Genomic DNA, 22,034 nt, shown 5'->3' on the forward strand with positions numbered 1-22,034 from the left:
AAATATACAGTAAGGAACTATATAAGGTCCAGAGAAAGGCAACTCAAATAACAAAGGACAGAATGGACCAATGATGATCACTTTCCTGTCCAGCTCAAGGGTCACAAAGAGGACATGAACACGAGACTGCAGAAGGTGTAAGATTTATTATAGCTTACGTTACACAGCACTCGTCAGTTTAAAAATGTCAATTTTCTGCCCATTAGGCATTCAACAAACCTGAACACCCTATTCTCAGTACTCTGCGAGAAAGGCACAGAGATGGAGAAGGCCCAGCTTGCTCACTGTCTAATTTGATCTTTACAACATTGTATACCCTTATTCCTACCTGACAACTAAGGGAACTAGGGTTGAACTGTGGTTAAACACAGAAGCTCACAGCTGTGGTGCTTTGAGCAAGTTACTTAAGCTTGGTAAGGTTCAGTTTCCTTAAAGGAAAAAGGGAATAGTAATATCTACCTTGTGAGGTACTGAAGATTAAGTGTTGTCAAACTGCCAGAAATAGCAGAAGTAAAACCACTGCATGACTGAAATAGTAATTAGCAAAAGTTAATCATGTACAAAAAATAATTTGCAAACTGGAACCACCCAAACTGGACGTGGGATGAGAGGTTCAGAGGTATATTGTCATGCAGCAGTTCATATGGTGAGGAGGCAGTGGCTTTTTACTCTTCAGATCAGTTAGAATATTAGAGTTTTCCTAGTGATAGGGATGGGTCACAAGTAGTTACTTCACCATTTTGAGAACACTTTAAGTTTCCTTTTTGCTTTTCAGAGGCATTAACAAGAAGTGGCCCAAATTAAGTTTGGCTTATTTTACAGAACAAGCTAAATTAAGATTTGCTTATAGGACTAAACTGGTTTGCCTGCTCAGGAAATTTTCAAGTCTGGTCTCCATTTGTGTTTGATTTTAACAGTGTGAAAGTACATAATAGTGCTTAACTCGATGCCTGACATAAAGAATTCATTTAGCCATCGTTATTAACCAGTGTGCAAAGCACCTATAATATATGATTACTTACCCCATTTCCTTCTCGTCCTCCCTCTAAACTTCGCAGGGACTCTGCGTCCCTTTAGCCCTGAGCAAACCCTCCTAACAACCTTCTATCGCATCTATCCCAGCCAGTCACTCTGAGCCCTGCTTTAGCCCTCATCTCTTTGATCTTCATTCTCCTTTAGCTCTCTTTCCTTCTCATTTTCTTCCTGGCCCTTCTCCTTCCTCTCTCCAGACTCTTTGTGGAGTCTGGAGGCTCGGGTTTGCTCTATGACTATGGACAAATGAACAAATCATTCCACGGCTGGGTCTCAGTTTTCACAACTGAACAGTGGGGACAATAATATCTACTTTACAGGGTTGCTTTGTGGAGTAGATAAGAATAAAGTGTAGCGCTACTAAAATTGTAAAGGGCCTTACAAAGGTCAGACACTAGCAACTCATTTCCATTCCCTTTCAGGTCCTTGCCCTTTTGTGGAACTAGGAAATTATCCCAATTGAAAGTTAGGATATTATCTCCAATCGGAGTGCAGATTTGCTGGTTGTTTCCGCCTTCCACGCCTAAGCGAACCAATCAGAGCGTCCGGAGAGTGTCGCGGTCTTTTCACCTGGGGACCACCTCTACAATGGACCTTGCACTTTTTTCCGTCTTTGCAGGCAGCTTGTTTTCGCCTCGCATCCCGGTTTCTCGGCCTTGGACGGGAGATTCTTCTTCTTCCTTGTCTCTGCCTCCCCAGATCTTGGCATCGCAAAGGTTGAACAACGAAGACCGGAAGTGTGCGCAGCAGCGGAGGGTCCCCACGAACCGACACCGGAAGTAGCTTTGCTGCAGGATTCGGTCGGCTGCGCTATGGCGGCGATCCCCCCAGACTCCTGGCAACCGCCCAACGTATACTTGGAGACCAGGTGAGAGGGGTCGGGCCTCTGGGGCTGGGCTGGCGGAGGCGACGCGGAGCCTGGGCTTTGCCGCGGGGCTGGGTTCCCGGTGTGCTACCCCGGGAGCACAGCCTCCTCGTGGGGAAGCGTGCAGCGGCGGCCTTCGGGGCCGCCTGGGGGCTGAATGGGGACCGCCACCGTCCGCGTCCGAGCTCCGCACCGGCTTGCCCTGCAACCTCAGCGACAGCTGCCCGGTTGCCCTCCTCGCACCCCGTGGTTCACTCCTCTGTTCATTCGAGAAGAATGAATGTGTTGAGTCTACAAGCAGGCGACGTCGGGTCTGGAATCAGGATAGAGGTGCATAAGACACACTGCCTTGCATTTAGGACCTTGCAGTGTAGCGAAAGGGGCAGGTCTGTAACTACTAAAAGTTGTAAGTAGTTAGTTGTATAAACAAATTACCAGGAAGGCACCGGAAGAAATGCATTTCCCCACCATCAAAGAGCGGTATCATCGAGCGCCAATCAGCTAGTGCCATGCCCCTGACGTACAGCATCTCATTTAGTTTAATCCCCTTAGCAACTCAAATCATGTAGGTGTTATTCCACTTTCTCTCCCATTTTAGCAGGGGAAATGACAGTATTTACGAATTAAATGATTTGGCCAAACCCATATATCTAGTAAGTAGGGGAACCTCATTTGGAGCCTGGTCTGTCTGCCTCACGTCCTCCGTTCTCTAGCCCCATTCATTCCATTGCCTCTTTGGAAAAAGTCCTAAGTGATCTTTCGAAAGTAGGACAAATAACCTTAAGTAACTTCTTACTGCTACAACAGTATAAAATTAGTCATAATCTGACATTCAAGGTGTGTGTTTGTTGTTTTGTTTTGTTTTGCTTTTTTGGTCTGGCCTTTGCCTAGCTCTCTAGCTACATCTTCTGCCATTCCCACATCAGTAGCCAAGGTCCAGGCCCTGGTTCTCTGTCTACTTTCTGTTCTTGGCCATGCTGTTTTCCCCCAGAGCACAGTTCTCAGGTACTGCTTTTGCTCCCTGGTCATCTTCCCCACCTTATATGACAATATTCTACCTCTTCAGGCCCCAACTTGAAAGTAATTTCTGAATTCACCTGTCAGCATTTTTTTTAAGTTACAAAATAAATCGAAGTGTATAGAATAAATGAAAGCCACCTCTTCCTGTAGAAATAGTTGGCAGTTCATTGGATGACCTACATCTTTCTCTGTGAATGTATAAACATTTTTCTCCTTTATGTTCTGTTTCTTAAAAACAGGATCATATGATCATGCTGTTTATGTTTTTTCCCCCTGTAATCTGCTTTTCTTTCACTTGCTGATACGGCTTCCCATAGAATTGATATTTTGTATTTTAGTCATTTCCTCTTTGAGGGACATTTAAATTGCCTCTTGTTTTTTGTTATGACAAATACTGGAATAAATACCGTTACACATACTGTATCCTTAGGCACATTTGTAAGTTTTGCTATAGAACACTTTGAAGTCGAAATTGCTGTCAACAGGTGTGCACATTTCACAATTGTATAGGTATTTCCTGATTGCCATTCCAAAAAGTTATTCCCTGTATTTAAAAAATGTGCACCAGAATATAAGCTCCATGAGGGGAAAAACACCTAGAACCGTGCCTTGCACAGAGTAGGTGTTAATCCCTGTTGAAACTTAGTAGTGTGGGGCGCCTGGGTGGCTCAGTTGGTTAAGCGACTGCCTTCGGCTCAGGCCATGATCCTGGAGTCCCGGGATCGAGTCCCACATCGGGCTCTCTGCTCAGCGGGGAGTCTGCTTCTCCCTCTGACCCTCTTCCCTCTCGTGCTCTCTATCTCTCATTCTCTGTCTCAAATAAATAAATAAATAAAAATCTTTAAAAAAAAAGTTAGTGCGAAGGATGAATTGCTGGTAGGCTTTTAGAAAGCTATGTTGTAGCACATATGATATATATATTTATAGAATGCTCACACTTTGCTTGGCACTGGGTATCCAGGCTATACAGAGTTGCCTCAATTTTCATATTCTTGGAGCTTAAAATCTAGGTGAGTGATGGGAGTGGAGGAGAAGGCACCTGTCTGTATTTTACTTTTTCCTTTTCCTTAGCTGTACTTCAGGGGGAAAGTCCTCATCCCATTTGGTAGTATAGAGATTTGAAGTAATCAGGTTTTGCATTTTTTGCGCCCCTCCTAAATACACACAAAGCGTACCTTTTTTTTCCATTAAAATTTTTACAAATAGGTAATATATTTACATGGTTCAAAAATACAAAAGTTTAAAAAAAGATACTCATTGAAAGCCTTCCTGCTTCTCATTTACCCAGTTTCTACCCCCACCCAGAAACTCATGCATGTATAAATAAGTACAAATTCCTGATATGTTAATGTCCTCCTTTAAAAAAATATCAGGGGCGCCTGGTTGGCTCAGTTGGTTAAGCGACTGCCTTGGGCTCAGGTCATGATCCTGGAGTCCCGGGATCGAGTCCCGCATCGGGCTCCCTGCTCGGCAGGGGGTCTGCTTCTCCCTCTGACCCTCTTCACTCTCGTGCTCTCTGTCTCTCATTCTCTCTCTCTCTCTCTCAAATAAATAAATAAAATCTTTAAAAAAAAAAAAATCACCGATCGTGGGAAACCCATATAACCAACCCTTAAATTAGAAAAAAAATTGCACTTAATATTTTTTTAAAATCTTTTTTTTTAAGATTTTATTTATTTATTTGACAGAGAGAGAATGAGAGATAGAGAGCACGAGAGGGAAGAGGGTCAGAGGGAGAAGCAGACTCCCTGCTGAGCAGGGAGCCCGATGTGGGACTCGATCCCGGGACTCCAGGATCATGACCTGAGCCGAAGGCAGTTGCTTAACCAACTGAGCCACCCAGGCGCCCCCCCCCTTTTTTTTTTAATATATAAAGCTCGTTCGAATTTTTAGTCGTCCACAATTATTTTGTTTAAAAGAAGTACCAGAAGCTCCTGTGTGTTTTACTCAAAGAAGGTATCTGTGTTTATGTTATTTACATTGTGATTGTGATGTTTTCCTTGGCCGAGCATGAAATCTGATGTGTATTACAATTTCATGACTTAATGTAAGCTTGAAAATAAAGAGTGCTGGATCAATCCCATAATATTCCTGCTGTTGCGACCTTGTTCTTGACTGGAGCTCTACTGTCCTCTCCCCCTGCAGCATGGGGATCATTGTGCTGGAGTTATATTGGAAGCATGCTCCGAAGACCTGTAAAAATTTTGCTGAGTTGGCACGTCGAGGTTACTACAATGGCACCAAGTTCCACAGGATCATCAAAGACTTCATGATCCAGGGAGGTGACCCAACAGGGACAGGTATATTAAGCCGACCTTGGCTGAATTCAAAATAGGGAAGACTGAGAGAAGAACATGTGTAGAGGGGAAAAACCAAGAATTTGGTTTTGGTTTTGGACACATTCCATTTGAAATACTTGTCAGATCTTCAATTAGAGTGTTGAATAAGTAAAGGGATACGAGTGTGGAGTTCATGGAAAGGTCTGGGATGGAGGTACAAATTTGGGAGTTACTGTCATTTAGCTGGGATTTATTAGTGAAATCGGTGGATACTAACGTTAGTTTCAAAACCCCTTGCTTCTTGGTCGGCATCTTCTCTCTGATTCCTGCTCCTGCTTTTTTGCCTTTAAATAAGTTTGATATCCTCTGTGGCTGTCTTTTTTCTTAGTCCTGTTCTTTGTCATTCTCAGTTCTCTGTTTATCCTTTATGACCAGAGGCATTCAATTTCTTTAATGTGTGTGGACACATGTAAAAAGTACAGTATAGGGGTGCTTGGGTGGCTCAGTTGGTAGACTTGATTTCGACTCAGGTCATGATCTCCGGGTCATGAGATTGAGCCTTGTGTGAGCTGTGCATTCTGCGTGGAGTCTGCTTGAGATTCTCTGTCTCCCTCTGCCCCTCCCCCTGCTTGAGCACTCTCTCTCTCAAAATAAATAAATAAAGTCTTTTTTAAAAATACAGTATATATAGGAAACTACAAAAAAGAACACTCATAAGTATACTTCCTAAAGATCTCTAACCACTGTTAGTGATTAATTATCCTGCAACATTCCCACTTCTTAGAAACAACTAATGTTAACTGTTGGTGGCCATTATTCTAGACATTTTTCTTTTCAGATACCTAGTCAAAAGGATGGATGGATAGATGAATGGATGGATAACTAGCTAAATGGAAATAATTTTAAAAGAATAGGCTATGTCATGCATGCTATTTTTTTAAAACAAAAAATTTAATTTTATATATATAACCCAAAATTTGATTTCCTGCTATGTAAGGTTAGGCAATTAGTACTTAAATTTCTACCCATTCCTATTGTTTAGGAAAAACTCCATTTTGCCTGCCTTCTATGTTGGGAAAAACCTAGTTCTTCCCTTCTGTGTTTTTCTCCTGCATGTCACCTTTACTACTCACACAGATCACTTTGCCTCTGACCCTCCTGGTCACCAAGTGTATGGAGGTTTACCCCCCACAAGCAATTCTGTGACACCAAGTGAGTGTCTTACTCTTTAAGTCAGTTCCAACATCATCTAACTAGAGATAGCATCAGATCCCACAGGTTAAGGCCCAGTCCCACAAGATTGCCCCCTGCCCCACTTCAGTCCCAAGCCTAGGTTATCAGATGTTCCAGTAACCGCCCCCCCCTTAATTTGCCAGAGCAGCTTACAGAACTCGTGGAAACAGTTTACCAGTTTACTAAGGGATATGGTAAAGGGTACAGATGAACAATCAGATGAAGAGATGAATAAGGTAAGGTTTGTGAGGGTCCTGAGGGCAGGAGCTTCTGTCCCTGTGGAATTTGGGTGCATCATCTTCCTGGAAGGGATGTATTTGCCCACCTGGAAACTCTCTGACCCTTGTACTCTTGGGATTTTGAGGAGGCTTCTTCATGTAGGCATGATCAATCATTACCTCCATTTCCAGGTCCTCTCCTCTTTCTGGAGAAGCAGGGGTGGGGAGGGGGGGACCTGGTGGGAACTGAAAATTCCAAGCTTTTCATCATGGCTTGGTCTTTCTGGTGACCAGTCCTCATCCAGGAGCCATTGAGGATCCCACCTGTCTCCTTAGAACAAAAGATGCTCCTAGTGTTCTTATCATAACTTAGGAATTTAAAAAGGTTTTAGAAGCCCTGTTTCAAGGACAGGTCAAAGACCAAATATTAGGGGCGCCTGGGTGGCCCAGTCGGTTAAGCGTCTGCCTTCGGCTCAGATCATGATCCCAGGATCCTGGGATCGAGCCCCGCATCGGGCTCCCTGCTCCGCGGGAAGCCTGCTTCTCCCTCTCCCACTCCCCCTGCTTGTGTTCCCTCTCTCGCTGCCTCTCTCTCTGTCATTTTAAATAAATAAAATCTTTAAAAAAATAAAAAAGACCAAATATTAGAACAACAGATTCTCCTAGTGTTCCTATCACTCAGGAAATTACAAGAGTTTTAGGAGCTCTGTACCGTGAGTACTGTGAACCAGGGATAGGTATATGTAGGTATATCCATATATTCATACATCCTCTATTACCTCACACCTATACTCCCTCCCTCACTCTCAGTTTTTGTCATTAGTTTAATTTTTCCTTGTCAGAGTACATTTTCTACTCTGTGCTTGATTCCCTCAGCTACAGTATGGGTTCTGCATTTAAGAGGGTTCAGTGCCCACTGCTAGACTTTTCTGTTCCCAAGTGTTGGAGGGCAGACTTTCCTGTTGAGTGGTTTGTATTGCAAGGGCTAGGGGGTGTTATATTTTGTAACTCAATCATGTTTGAGAATTTGAAAACAGTAGATTGGGTCTGCTATTCTTGGGCCATACTCGTCCCCTCAGATCGTTTTAGACAGTTCCGCTCTGTTGCCTTCTGGTTTTAAGCGTGGCTTTGGGGAATACTGAGGCCAGATTTACTCCTTCCTTCAGCTTGGGGGAAAATGTTTTGATTTGTATTTTTGAATGTTTTCTCTAATGCTTGCTCTGATTTTCTGTTTCAGGAAACTAGTTATTCTCTGTTTCATGACCTCTGCCTTCCATATCTATTACATTTCTTTTGAGTATGTGGGATGATGTTTTTCTATTTCTTCCCCGCATCCACTGAGATAATGTCAGGCCTTTACTCTGTGCCTTATTCAACTTTTAGTCATGTCTGTCCTGTTCTGTACTGCTCTAATAGATTGATTAGCTCCGTATTGGTGTCACGGGGCTCTCAGTCTGTTTCCTTAGTCTGCAATCTTTTCACCTTATTCTCTTGATTTGTTATCTTGTCTTTGAGCTCTTGTTTTATTGGATTCTTCTTTCTGTTGAAGCATCTCTAGCTTGAGACAGCTGCAGAGAAGCCCTTCTTGGACTATGTTTTTCTCCCAGACTGAGTTCCTCAGGTGTTTTGTTTTTTTTTTCTTACACGCTTTCTTCGTCTCCTTCCATTTGTTGTAATATGTTTGCGTAGTTTCTGTGCCATTTCTTTTCATCTTACCCATGCTCACTGTCGGCACTGATGCTGTGCGTACCTTTGATTTGCTCAGATACACTGTAAGTGCATTCCCTTTGTCATTGTCCCCACCCTTGTGGGACCAGTTGTCCTCCCCAGTCCAGATGCTAAGATGCTTTCTCTTCATTTTACTCCAGCCCGATGAGGTGGTAGGAGAGCTAACGTAGAGTGCACCTTGTGGGAGGACTAGCCGCTGTTCTGTTTTCCCAGCCGCTGTTAAAGTCCTGCCCATGGGTCCCCTTCACCAGTCAGTGGGTATCCCTCCCCCCCCAACCCAGGAGTCCCCTGAGAATAGCTGTGGCGGAGGCAAAAGATCCTCCTACCCTTTTTCATTCATAGCTGGGTCTCCATAACAAGACAGATTGATGAGAGAAAAGCATACAAATTTGTTTGCTGTAAGTTGTTTTTTTTTTTAAGAATTTATTTGTGAGAGAGAGAGAGAGCGCGCAAGCAGGGGGAGGGGCAGAAGGAGAGGGAGAAGTAGGCTCCCTGCTGAGGAGGGGGCCTGATGTGGGGACTCAATCCGGGACCCTGGGATCATGACCCAGGCCGAAGGCAGACACTTAATCGACTGAGCCATCCAGGCGCCCCTGTTGGCTCTAAGTTTTGATGACACCACGGCCTTGATAAAGAAATGAAGACCTGAAGAATAGGGTGTACCTGAGTGTTTTTGTGCTAGGTTTGACCAAGAGTGGAAATTTGTGGGAAAATGTGCTAGGACGAAGGGAGTCTGAGCTAAATGTAGTAAACTGGGGGAAACAGCAAGGCCTGTTCTTTCAGGTTCCTCTGGGGGTCCTTCTGTCTTAGAGATGAGATGTTCTTTTCCTGCAGGTACAGGGACGGCCCCTCTCACATGAGGATCTTCGGACCTACTTCAGGGGAAGGTCAGAATGTCCTTCTCGTAGCTGATGTTTCTCAGATTCCTTCAACTTGAAATTCAGTATGCCAAAGCACCATATTTTGGGGTAGTTTGTCCTGAACCCATCATGGCCCAGTGCTCCCCCCCCCCAAGGTGCCAGGTGCTGGTGGCCTGCCATGTTGCTCCTGAGCGCCTCTGGTATGCACAGGCTTCTGCCATTAGGGGCTTCTCTTTACCTTTTTCAGGGTTGCTAACCCACCCACCCTTCTATTGGCTTCTCAGAACTGGAGGATGTTTGTAAGAATCCTCTGAGTTATACTCCTTCTTTCCTGATTACTACTTTTAGAGAGTGCAGGCGGAAGAATCGCTCATTTCTTTCCTCGGTGACTCTTTTCAGAATTTTTGTAATAAGTTTGTTTCCTTTTTATTTGGTTGATGCTGGTGAATTTGGAGCTTGGAAACAAATGGAATTTTGTGTGTTTCATCGGGCATTAGGGGAGGCAGGAGCCAATCCTGCTTCACTCCACTTTTTTTAAGATTTACTTATTTTATTTTATTTGTTTAATTTTTTAAAGATTTTATTTATTTATTTGAGAGAGAGAGAGAGAATGAGAGAGAGAGAGCACGAGAGGGAAGAGGGTCAGAGGGAGAAGCAGACTCCCTGCTGAGCAGGGAGCCCGATGTGGGACTCGATCCCGGGACTCCAGGATCATGACCTGAGCCCAAGGCAGTCGCTTAACCAACTGAGCCACCCAGGCGCCCAAGATTTACTTATTTTAGAGAGGGAGAGAGAGAGAATGTTCGCGCTTGGGGTGGGGAGGGGCAGAGAGAGAGGGAGAGAAGCAGACCCCATGCTGATCACAGAGCCCGTGGGGCTGGATCCCAGGACCCTGAGATCATGACCTGAGCAGAAATCAAGAGTCAGACACTTAACTGACTGAGCCACCCAGGTGCCCTTTCACTCCGCTTCTTTATCTGAAAGTGTCCTGTAAACACTTTGATGTACTTCTTTCCTGTCTTCTTCTTCTCCCTTGTTGTGAGATAAAATTCTAATTCATAACACCAGTGAGCTGAGAGAGTCCATGATGAGTGTACAAGAATTGGAAGTGACTCCGATGTGAGTTGCTCATGTCAGAGCTTTCCTATATTTCTATAATCGGTTTGCAATCCTTCATAATGTCACATTTCCATGATGCAATTTTAATGAAATTGAATCACTCAGAAGATTTCTAAATAATTGCATCCAGCCTCAAGTATAATGAATGATTGAGCCGGCAGGTCTATGGTAGAAGGCAAACAAGAGTTAGGCCCTCCTGGGTCACTGATGTGAACTGCTCCCTGATTAGGTAACACGTTTTTTGCCACACATCTCAGATGAGCAGCATGAGGCGTCCTGGGCTCATCAGCAAGCCAGTGTACTATTTCTGTCCCCAACTGTCGCTCAGTCTGGCTACTCTGTGACCATTCTTTCCATGGTTTTTTCTTATACACCTTTGCCAGGTGTTTTCTCAATTCAAATATCTTTGACTTCCTACTGGATTTTAAAGTATTTTCCCTCTTAAATTTCTCTTCTTATAATAACTATATGCTGTCTTTTTCCTTAGCTGTTGGAATGTCTTTTTATCTGCTTCTACAAATTCTTCGCTTACTCTCCTCCCTATAAGACATGGCATCCTGTCAAGCCCTTCCTTTCGCTCTTCATGCTCTGCACTTAGCCTCTCAGTGCTCACCAGCTGGCGTGATTGCAGTGATTAATTACATGCTGATAATGCTTTGCATCACCCTCCCTCTGACTTCACATCTCCTCTTGGTAGCCCCAGGAACACCTGAGATTTAACGTGTTGAACAGCAAGCTCATTGTTAATTTTATTCATTTGATGAATATTTGCTAAGAGTCTGCTGGGTATCCTGTACTATTCTAAGTCCCGTGAAGAGACTTAAGCATTAGAAGCCAAGGCATTTTCTTTTCCTTGCAGCTCTCCCTTCTCTGCCAGGAAGACAAGATAGTTCTGATAAGAAATAACTAGAGAGTAATAATATAATATGCAAATATACGGTTGTACGCTCTGGATCGTCTATATAACAGAGGTTGGAATAATAAGAGAAAAAGTACAGTGGAGTGGGATTAGCATGGGATGGAGGCATATTGTGAGGTGGGCCTTGAAGGAAATGTAGAATTTTAACTCTTGGGAGGATAGGGAAGGGCATTTTAGATTTAGGAAGAAGAAAGAGTACAGAGCAGAGGCATAAGTGACAGAGACCTGTCAAGGGTGAAAGAGAGCCCAGTAACCCACATGTCGTGTCTCACATGCTGGACCGGCTCTGTGACATAATCTAGCCACCTCTCCGTGTCCAGGACAAATGTCTGTGGTGTGATTTCTAAGGTCCCTGAACTGCATGTTTAGGGGACAGTTAAGGGGACAATTGGGGACAGAGTGCACAGAGTAGTTAGAGATAGCACGGTGCCTAAGATCAGACCAGTTCATGGAGACGCCCAGACAGGAGTTCACATTTGATCTAACATCATTCTGGAACTATTTTGGGTTCCAGAGTTTCTTGCGTCTGGGATAAGAAAAATATGTGAGGAAATTTACTTCAGTGGTAGTATATGGCAAGGTCACTTAGCGTGGGGTGAACAGCCTGGGTCGTAGAGGCCAGTGGGCTTGGGGTTGAATCTTAGCTTCACACAAACAACTTATTAAGTGTAGACAAGTTACGTGAGCCTTCTTAGCTATAAATGCGGAGTGTGGTTTGGTTGTATGCACCTCATGGAGTTGTGAGTAGTAAATGAGCTGATGTTTGTAAAATGGTGACTACAGGCTTGACACAAAATAGGATCTTAAAAAGATGTCATTTATTATTTATTTTGGTTGTTAACTTATCTAACAAATGTCTTTTGGACTCCTGCCATATTCCAGGCATTGTTCTAAGAGCTGGGAAGGTAGAATAGTGAGGAAGAAAGCCCTTGTGAAGCTCACATTCTAGTGGGTGAGACAGTTAACAACTAAGTACATGATATACTATCAGGTCATGACAAATGATATGGAAAAAATACTGTATAAGCAGGGATTCTCAACCTTGGCACTATTGACATTCTGGGCTGGATAATTCTTTGCTGTAGAGGGCTATCTGTGCATTGTAGGATGTTTAGCTGTGTCCCTGACCTCGCCGTGCCGGATGCCAGTAGAACCCCTCAGTGTGACAACTAAAAATGTCTCCACACATTGTCCAGTGTCCCTAAGGGGCAAAGTCACCCTCAGTTGAGAATCCCTGGGATAGAGAGTGAGGAAGGTGCTATTTTGGATAGTGTGATTAGGGAAGACCTCTCTGATAAGGTGGCATTTGAGCAGAGCTCTGAATAAAGTAGTGAGGCTGAGAGTGTCATGGGCAAGGACACTCCAGGGGGGAATAGCAATCAGAGGCCTTAGACCAGAGTGTGCTTGGCAAGAAACAGCACAGACCAGTGTGGCTGGAGTGGGTGAGTGAGGGGAAGGATGGTAGGAGATGACTTTGGAGGGTAGCAGAGCACCGGGTCATGGAGTCTCATAAGTTGTCGTGGAGACTTTGGATATTGTCCTAAGTGTAATGAACTGTCACTGGAGGATTTTGAGCAGAGGACTGCCATGATGAGGCTTGTTTTAAAAGGATCCCCCTGGCTTCCATGTGCAGAATTAACTGGCGTGGAAAGAAGACGACCAGGCTGGGGCGCCTGGGTGGCTCAGTTGGTTAAGCGCCTGCCTTCAGCTCAGGTCATGATCTCAGGGTCCTGGGATCGAGCCCCGCATCGGGCTCCCTGCTCAGCGGGAAGCCTGCTTCTCCCTCTGACCCTCCCCCTGCTTGTGTTCCCTCTCTCGCTGTCTCTCTCTCTCTCTGTCAGTTAAATAAATAAATAAAATCTTAAAAAAAAAAAAAGAAGACGACCAGGCTGGAAGCAAGGAGACCAATTGGAAGCTTTCGTTGTTGTCAAAGCCAGAGTTTTTTTGTATTTGGACTAGGGTGATAGTGGTTCTGTTGGTTCTGGTCCTCTGGGACGCAGATGCAAAGACAGAGTTAGACATTCAGGACACTGATTGGGATAACACCTGTGAAAGTTAAAGGGGCAAGGGAGCAGGGGTTGGAAGGAGAGGTCTTCAGACGTCAGTGCAGGTCTAATCTGTGAAAGGAGAGAGGGCAGAGGGTAGCCACCAGTAAGGCGGGATCTCAAGAGGGGTGACGTCAGCTGTCAGATGCTGCTCATGGAGCAGGCAAGGTGAGGCCCAAGGATTGACCGTTGGATTTAATGACTTGGTGGTCACTGATGACCTTGACGAGAGCCAGGTCAGTGGAGTGGTGAGGGCAAAAGTCTGAATGGAGAGGGAACGTTCAGAGACAGGAGAGGAAACCAAGACACCAAGTGCTGACAACTTTTTTTGAGTTTTTCTGTGAAGGGATGCAGAGACATAGGGGGATACTTGGAGATGGAGCTTTGTGTTTATTTTTTAAGACAGGAAATAGTAATACCACTTTTTTTTTAATGCTAATAGGAATAATGCACTAGAAAGAAAACTTGATACAGGACTGGGAGGAATTATAGTTGCAAAGTTCCTTAAAGGTAATGGGATTGTAGTGGTGGGATAGTCCAATGAGCAGGGTATTCATACAATGTATCAATAAGGGAAGAAGGATAGCAAATGGGAGGACATACAGGAAGGGTAGTGGATTCCGCCGTGAGAGCCTGTGGAGGTTCTGCTCTGCCTTTTTGTCAGTGAAATAAGCAGCAGCATTACACTCACGGAGCAGCGAGGGAGCGGCGGGAGGGGCGGAGGTTTGCCCACCGAGGAACTGCCGTAAATCAAGGCAGGCCAGCCGCCAGGGTGAACTGATCACTGCCTACAGTTCCCTTTCCCGGAAAATGCCCAGGTTATCTGAGTGCACGGAAACCATGTAGTGGAAAATATGAAGCCAACGCAGTATTATCAGTGATGCTGAGCTCCCTTTAACTATCTCCTAACAAGCCTGTGAGGCAAGTACTACTGCTATTCCTACTTTTCCGGCAAGGAAACTGAGGCTTGGAGAGGATAAGTATCTTGCTTAAGGCCACACAGCCAGTAAGTGGTGGAGTTGGGACGAAAATCTGGATCTCTCTGGCCCCAGAGGCAAGCGAGGAAGAGAGCACTCCTAAGACCTGCAAAGCTTCTTGGAGAAATGTAGCATCATTTCCTCCGGTGTCTGGCATTTGCCCTGGTAATCCAACAGCAGCTCCACCAATTAGTTCCCCCTAACAGAAGACTCTGTTACTAATGGATTGTATCAGTTTGGGATGCTTTTGGCTACAAGTAACAGAAGGAAGAGAGCTTTTGTTTTTCTCACATAACAAAATGTCTGAAGGTAAGCAATTGTAGGCATTGGTTCACCTGCCCCCCCAGAGCTCTCAGGGACCCAGGCTTACTATGTCCTTCCATTCCACCACTGTTAGTGTGTTGGCCTTTGATCTCAAACTTGTCTTATGGTTGTAAAATGGCTGCTGCTGCTCCTGACATCACCTCTGCTTTCAAAGGGGGAAGATAGGGAAAGAGCTGCGGGTGAAAGACAGCAGGAGTGTGTTTGTCCCTTTTTATCAGGAAAGCTGTAGCTTTCCCAGAAACTCTACTCAGCAAGCTTGTATCAGTAAGTTTGTATCAGTAAGTCAGAACTGGTCACTTCTGACCACCTGCAAAAGGAACTGGTCAGTACCTGCTTTCCTTGTCTCTGAAGTTGAGGCAGGCCATGGAGAAGGGGTTAGAGAAGGGGTTAGAAATGCTCAGAGGACAGCTAACCTGCAGTTAGGTGCTCTCTTGCTAGAAGAGAGGTTTTTGATTGGTTTGGTCAGTGGCCTTCTGGTGTCGGGTGCCCCAGGCGGAGCTTTCACCTGGGCCTCCTGATGGGTCATTGGCCCACCTGTGGCCGCTTTGGGGCTGGGTATTAAGCCATGGTCCCATCAGCTGTGGCCTGGGAGCGGTGGGGATAAGTAGCAGTAAGTATGGTAATCTTTGTGTGAGAAACCCCTCTGCATGTCTTAGGGGCCACTCCAGTTCATTGTGGGAAGTTTCTACAGGCAATGAGCAGGGAGAAGAGACATCAGAGGAGAATGGGGGATAAGGGAAGATATTTTTTTTTTTAAAGAGCAGAAACACAGATCATAAAAAGATGAAGGAATTTCACCTGCAAAAAATTCTGTGTGTAAGACCCCAAAAAGAGTGAAAAAAAAAAGTCCACCGGAAGAAAGTATTTGCAAAAGCAGTCACTGACCAAGGATTAGTATCCAGAATACGAATCCTAATAATATAACATATATATATATATAAATGTCAAACCACTCAGTAGATAAGTGGCTGTTGCCAGACGAGGAAGGGTAAATAGCCAGTAAACATGAAACTCTGCACACCTTCAAGGAAATGCAGGTTAAGACACAAGCAATCTGACACCTCTCGGCCTGACAAATGTTAGAAAGTCTGGCTGAAGGACCTAGAGCAGTAAGAGTGAGCACTGTGGATAGGGGTGCACATTGGGGCCACTTCTGGCAAGATATTCGAGGACATGTGGTAATGGGGAAGTACTCAAACTGTGATCCTGCCTGTCTGCCGTGAGGTGTAGCCCCTGAGCGTCTGCACGTGTGTCTGGGAGACAGTCCGAGAATAGTTACTGCAGCGTGGTTTATAAAAGCAAAGACATACAGAAAGGATCCTAAATAACCGTCAGCATGAGAAAAGAGAAGATTGGCGTTATGAACGTGTGGTGGAATGAATACTGCAGAGAGTTGCATGGAACCAAGTGCATAAATATCACTTACACAGAGAAGCTCGTTGCAGAAGAATCCATAGAATATAATTGCATGTGTATAACCCTAAAAACATGCAGAGCAACAATACATTTTTTTACGAATGCATACATAGGTGGTAGAAAGGAAAACGCATGGAAGTGACAAACTCCTGGTCACCATAGTGGTTCCCCGAGGGCAAAATGTGACTATTTGACACCGTTGTTAGCTGGGGGGAGGGGGGAGGGGGGTGCGGAGTGCACGGGGTGCGGACACGCGGTCTTGGACTGGATTAGTCACCCTATTTCTGAGGGGAAGGTGCAGTTGTTCGTCACATTCTTTGTCTCTTTTGTATGTCTGAAATACTAAGTACGTAGACTAAATGTTGAAAGCAAAGGACAGAAGAGTAAAAGAACTCTCAGGGTACAGAGTTCAGAAACCAGACCAGTGCCTGACCCCTGTTGTATCTGCCTGCACTGGGGGAGGCACACGGCGAAGTTTTGACTTCGAACCTCCCAGATGGTCAGCTTTGTATGTGATCGTTGGCATCTGTGTAGCCTGCTCTGCACAAGCAAACTCTTTGATCATTGCTGTCCCCTCCCATCGCTCCCCTGTTCCACATGCCCAAAGGAATGTTTTGATTGGAATGATTTGTCTTTCTGACATTTTGTTGCAAACCCTACTGGGTTGAATTAGGTTATGAAACCATAACATATTATGTAGAAATGGTGCTGTAGAGACCCCAAACTAGTTGCAGCTGGTCCACCTTTGCCTCGTGAGGACAGAGGGGCCTCCGTGCTCTTCCCCCTCATCACTTGATGACTGAAAACCCCTGGCTTCATCTCGGACTCTTGACTGGCCCATCCCTTAGCCTTCCTGTTTGCGGTGCCGTTTACGTGACGGCTTTCAGTTCCTGGAGGACAGGGGCCCTGAGGTTTCATCCTGGCGGCCCCCAGCTTGCAGGGATCACACTTCCAAGGCTCAGGCCGCGATGGACAGCCCACTACTGAACTTCATCCTCCACTCGCTCACCCAAGCCCCAGACTTAGGGCTTGACCACACTTTGCCCGCTCAGCCTTCTCTTCCATCTTCAGCCCTAGCACTCCCACTCACCATCCCCTCCGCCCCCAGCCTCAGGCAGGAACCTTGACTCCCTAGTCAGAGAGAATGTATTGGTCACATAATTGCTGTTTAAAAGTATGCTGGCAGCTCTTCCACAGGACGCCTACACGCAGCCGCTGGGGCCGCCGCCATGTCTCTAGTGATCCCTGAGAAGTTCCAGTACATTTTGCGAGTACTTAACACCAATATCGATGGGCAGCGGAAAATAGCCTTTGCCATCACTGCAATTAAGGGTGTGGGGCGAAGATAGGCTCATGTGGTGTTGAGGAGAGCAGACATCGATCTCACCAAAAGGGCCGGAGAGCTCACTGAGGATAAGGTGGAATGTGTGATCACCATAACGCAGAATCCTCGCCAGTATAAGATCCCAGACTGGTTTTTTTTTCTTTAAATTTTTTTATTGTTAGGTTAATCACCATACATTACATCATTAGTTTTTGATGTAGTGTTCCATGATTCACTGCCAGACTGGTTTTTGAACAGACTAAAGGACATAAAGGATGGAAAGTACAGCCAGGTCCTGGCCAATGGTCTGGACAATAAACTTCGTGAAGACCTGGAGAGACTGAAGAAGATTAGGGCCCACAGAGGGCTGCGCCACTTCTGGGGACTTCATGTCCAAGGCCAGCACACCAAGACCCCAGGGTGCCGTGGCTGCACCATGGATGTGTCCAAGAAGAAATAAATCTGTAGGCCTTGTCTGTTAATAAAATAGTTTATACACCTAAGCAAACAAACAAACAAAAAATAGTATGCTGGCAGGTTGGAATTTTGGGAATGAATTTTTAAAAGGTTCAGTAGTTGGGTACTTTTCCAGAAGGATAGGTAGCCTGGGCCAAGCGGGAGATTTCTCTGAGTCTGTTAGGATTCACCCCCATGTCTGTTTGCATGAGAAGTGTTTTCTTCCAACTGAGCCATCCTGGCACCCCTTCGAAGTGTTTTCTTCCAGGGGCTCCTTGGTCGCTCAGTTGGTTAAGCGTCTGCCTTTGGCTCAGGTCATTATTCCAGGGTCAGTCTTTTAAAAAAAAAAAAAAAAAAAAAAGAAGTGTCTTCTTCCAGAGCCAGAGGCTGTGATAGGCTCTCTCTGGTGGAACATCCTAAAAGTTGATGCAAGGGATTTTCACCTGGGAGGGCCTGGGGGAGAGGTGCTTTAACATCCTACTTTCATAGCAGGCTGTAGGAGGCTAGCTCCCTGTGTCTGGGCTGTTTTCTGGCTGCCAGGCAAGCAGAGTAAGCTGATAAATGCAATGTTCACTTTGTTCCAGGCTGTTTTGTCATCTTGGAGAAACCAAAGTTGTTCAACAAGTCATATTTATTTTACTAAATAATTGATTAGGAGAGTTGCCTCCTATTAGGACATTTTTTTCCACTGGGAAAACTATAATTATTATATCATTTTGCTCTAAGAACAGAACCTGGGTGCACAGTACCACACTCTTGTGGACATAATATAAATAGCATGTGGTGGTGATGTTGCTAGCAGATCATTCCTAATCTCATGTTTCTTCATAATATCCTTGTGATACACTACCTCTCCTCTCAATGGACTCTGCCTGCTATAATATTATCCCTTTCTGCCACATCGCCACTTTCCACCATCTCTCTTCTCCTTAAGCTGGGTATTTTTGACCAAAATGAATGTTATTTTCCTTCATTGCCATCAAGGACAGCAAATAGGTTTTAATTCTTGGGCCATCTCTAATCCATTAAAAATGGCTGCTTGGAGTTCTGAGTTGGTAGGATACAGATCAAAGCTCAGCAGGGAGGAATGCCGATTGGTTAGCAATGTCTGTGATGGGCACAGGGTTAAGACTTGGGGCACTCCTGTCTAAAATACTCCTTAAAAAGTTAAAAATTAAGAAATCTCTTAATACATCAAATTAAAAATGGTAGTTATCTGTAGATGGTTAGATTCTAGGGAAATTTAATGTTCTTTTGAGAATGTTCTGTGCTTTCTGCATATTTGACAGTGAATGTGTATTACTTTAATACCCAGGGAAAAACACTCTTAGTGTTATTTTGAAAAGAAACATCTTACCTGAATGAAACCAGTGATTTGAATGTGCTGTGTCAGTGCTTGATTCTGCTGCTGGGCTCTGTAGTTGCAATATGCTTAGCAGGGGGCTAGGCGTGCTCACTGCTTTTTCCTTTCCTGAACTCCGAAAAATCTTTTGACCCTGAGCCATAATTCTTGCTGTGAGTAGAGCGTGGGACTGATGGACCTGGTCTGTCATCTTCTAACCTGGCAGGTCGGGGTGGTGCGTCTATCTATGGCAAGCAGTTTGAGGATGAACTTCATCCAGACCTGAAATTCACGGGTAAGTATATAATCTGGCTGCACGGGTGGCAGGGAGTGGATTTGAAAAGCTCAGTCTTGGCTGTGATTCTGGGTGCATGCCTGACACCGTGGCAGGGTGCCACGGAGCTGACCAGCTGCGGCGCCACAAAGAGCCCTGGTGGGTTAGAGAGAGTGACGGACACCTCTCTCTCCTGCATAATTCACAGTGCTGGTCTGAGTGTTCTAGACTCTGATTGTTGAATGTTGCTGTTGCAAACTATGGGAAAGCGGAAGTTTCCTCAAAGAGGCCTAGAGATCTTGCTGGGTTTTTGCGGGGCGTCGGGAACATGGTCCAGCAGTTAGTGGGGATCATCATGGATAGAGAAGCTGGGGAGTAGGTGAAGAGTAGGAGGGCGGTTGTTGGAGTAGGGCGGTGACGGCCTTTGTGTAAAGGCAGGGAGCCTGCCCTCGGTGGGGGGGGGGCAGGGGAGAAGAGTGTTTGGGTTACATGATTGACGATGGAGGCCAGAATAAAGTCTGGGGTGGTGGAAGACGCACCCAGCTGGAGCTTTGGGGGTTATTCGTACTCTTTCTTCATTTTTCCCACTAGGGGCTGGAATTCTCGCCATGGCCAATGCGGGGCCAGACACCAACGGCAGCCAGTTTTTCGTGACCCTAGCCCCCACCCAGTGGCTTGACGGCAAGCACACCATTTTTGGCCGCGTGTGCCAGGGTATAGGAATGGTGAATCGAGTAGGAATGGTGGAAACAAACCCCCAGGACCGCCCTGTGGACGATGTGAAGATCATTAAGGCGTACCCTTCTGGGTAGGCTTGCTGCTGCCCTGCACTCACCCAGATCTTTGGAGATGGCCCCAGTGAACCCGCTTTCAGATGACCTAGAAGGACACGTACTTAAACTCCATTTTGGCTTTGCAAGTCACACAGCTCAGGAGACCTGGGGGCTTGGGTGAGTTAGAGATGGAAGTATATTTTCAGAGGATGCTTCTTTTCTCTTCCCCCGGTGCCTAGGTTTACAGAGCATTTGCAGAAATGCTCATAAATGATCATTCACAGGGAACGGCTCCTTGCAAGTGAGCGTACTGCCCCTCCTGGCATGTGTCTGTGCTGATACACTTGGAACAAGATGAAGCCGACTCTGTCGTTCCGTAGTGCCTGACCAAACTTCTTCCTGCAGAGATTTATATTCTGGCCTACACTGCAGTCTTCAGTGGCTGACAGCCACAGAATTCAAAACCAAGTAGTGTCTATCAGCCTTCTTAACTCTGTGCACACCCTATTTCAGTCTCCTACATTTGTTCTTCCGGGAATGTATGCATCTCTATATATATTTTCCCTCTCAAAATCAGAACATCAACACTGCTGTTTCTGACACTTAGACATCCCACGCAAAGCCACATTGAATTTTTGCCAAATGAAAAATGCATCCAGCAATCAAGTTTCTAAGAAGGTGTCAAGTGGGGAATGATAATGTGTAATAATCAAGAAAGGAATTTATTAAAAGGAAGCAGAAACATTGACCATTTTTTCCCCAGGAAGGAGTAGAAATCTGTAGTGAGCCATAAAGACAGACTATGAATTCTCCTGAAAAAGCAGTATTGTCATAAAGGAGAGGCACCATTTAAGTTTTTTTAACCTAAGACTAGAGAAACTAGTTAAGAGATTTTATATGTTAGGTTTTTTTTAAGTCTTTCTGATTTTTTTTTTTTTTTTTTTTTACGGGGTGTGTGGTGGTGGTAAGAGAAAGGAACATCTATGTAATATATAGAAACTTCCCAAATAAAATGCCACTGATGGTTGACATTGCTGCTGTGGTCTGATTTTAAATACTACATGAAGTTTTATTAAAGATTTTTTTAAAATTTCACAGAGAGAGACAGTGAGAGAGGGAACACAAGCAAGGGGAGTGGGAGAGGGAGAAGCAGGCTCTCTGCCGAGCAGGAAGCCTGATGTAGGGCTCCATCCCAGGACCCTGGGATCATGACCTGAGCTGAAGGCAGACGCTGAATGACTGAGCCACCCAGGCGCCCCCTACATGAAGTTTAAACAGTCATTTTAACCTGTAAACGATCTCAAGTAGTGTTGCGGGGCTCAGCTTCAAGATTTCCCATATTTTAGGTTTGTGCATATTCAAGAGCAGGTCTGACTTTAAAAAGACAGTACCAGGGGCGTCTGGGTGGCTCAGTTGGTTAAACGGCTGCCTTCAGCTCAGGTCATGATCTCAGGGTCCTGGGATCGAGCCTCATGTTGGGCTCCTCGTTCAGCGGGGAGCCTGCTTCTCCCTCTGCCCCTCCCCTTGCCCGTGTGCGCTTACGCTCTTCTCTCTCTCTCTCCCTCTCAAATAAATAAAATCTTTTAAAAATTTTAATAAATAAACAAGGCGGTACCGAAGAAAGAATCTAAGTGATGTCGCTTGGCAGTTCTGAGTGAGGGAGAATCACCTGTGGAGGAGCCAGGCGGATGTGCTGAGAGACCTAAAGCATTCCTTGAACGTGCGGGAAATCTACCTTCCTGTTGTTCTGGACCCAGAGGCAGTACGTACTGTACCTTCCTTAAATTGATAGCTCCTTAATTGAAGAGTGGATTGTAGTTTTAGTGTTCT

General features: G+C 45.2%; 1 protein-coding gene and 1 pseudogene across 1 annotated transcript; both read left to right on the forward strand.

The window, feature by feature from the left end:
• Positions 1 to 1,601: 1,601 nt before the first annotated feature.
• PPIL1 (peptidylprolyl isomerase like 1) lies at positions 1,602 to 21,235 on the forward strand. The gene is made up of 4 exons (XM_028120608.2): positions 1,602 to 1,900; positions 5,063 to 5,217; positions 19,384 to 19,452; positions 20,023 to 21,235. The coding sequence occupies exons 1-4, from the start codon at positions 1,845 to 1,847 to the stop codon at positions 20,241 to 20,243; spliced, it is 501 nt and encodes a 166-aa protein (XP_027976409.2). The 5' UTR covers positions 1,602 to 1,844; the 3' UTR covers positions 20,244 to 21,235.
• Positions 16,285 to 18,179, forward strand: LOC114222200 (small ribosomal subunit protein uS13-like; annotated as a pseudogene).
• Positions 21,236 to 22,034: the final 799 nt, after the last annotated feature.

Source organism: Eumetopias jubatus, unplaced genomic scaffold, assembly GCF_037043125.1.
Source record: "Eumetopias jubatus isolate StellerSeaLion01/CBP00866 unplaced genomic scaffold, mEumJub1_p1.0 scaffold_6, whole genome shotgun sequence".
In the NCBI taxonomy this organism is placed as follows: Eukaryota; Metazoa; Chordata; class Mammalia; order Carnivora; family Otariidae; genus Eumetopias; species Eumetopias jubatus.

Coding starts and splice junctions, on each gene's coding strand:
- PPIL1 (XM_028120608.2), top strand. CDS start 1,845: ATGGCGGCGATCCCCCCAGACTCCTGGCAACCGCCCAACGTATACTTG. Junction 1,901..5,062: donor AACGTATACTTGGAGACCAG/GTGAGAGGGGTC, acceptor CTCCCCCTGCAG/CATGGGGATCATTGTGCTGG. Junction 5,218..19,383: donor AGGTGACCCAACAGGGACAG/GTATATTAAGCC, acceptor CTAACCTGGCAG/GTCGGGGTGGTGCGTCTATC.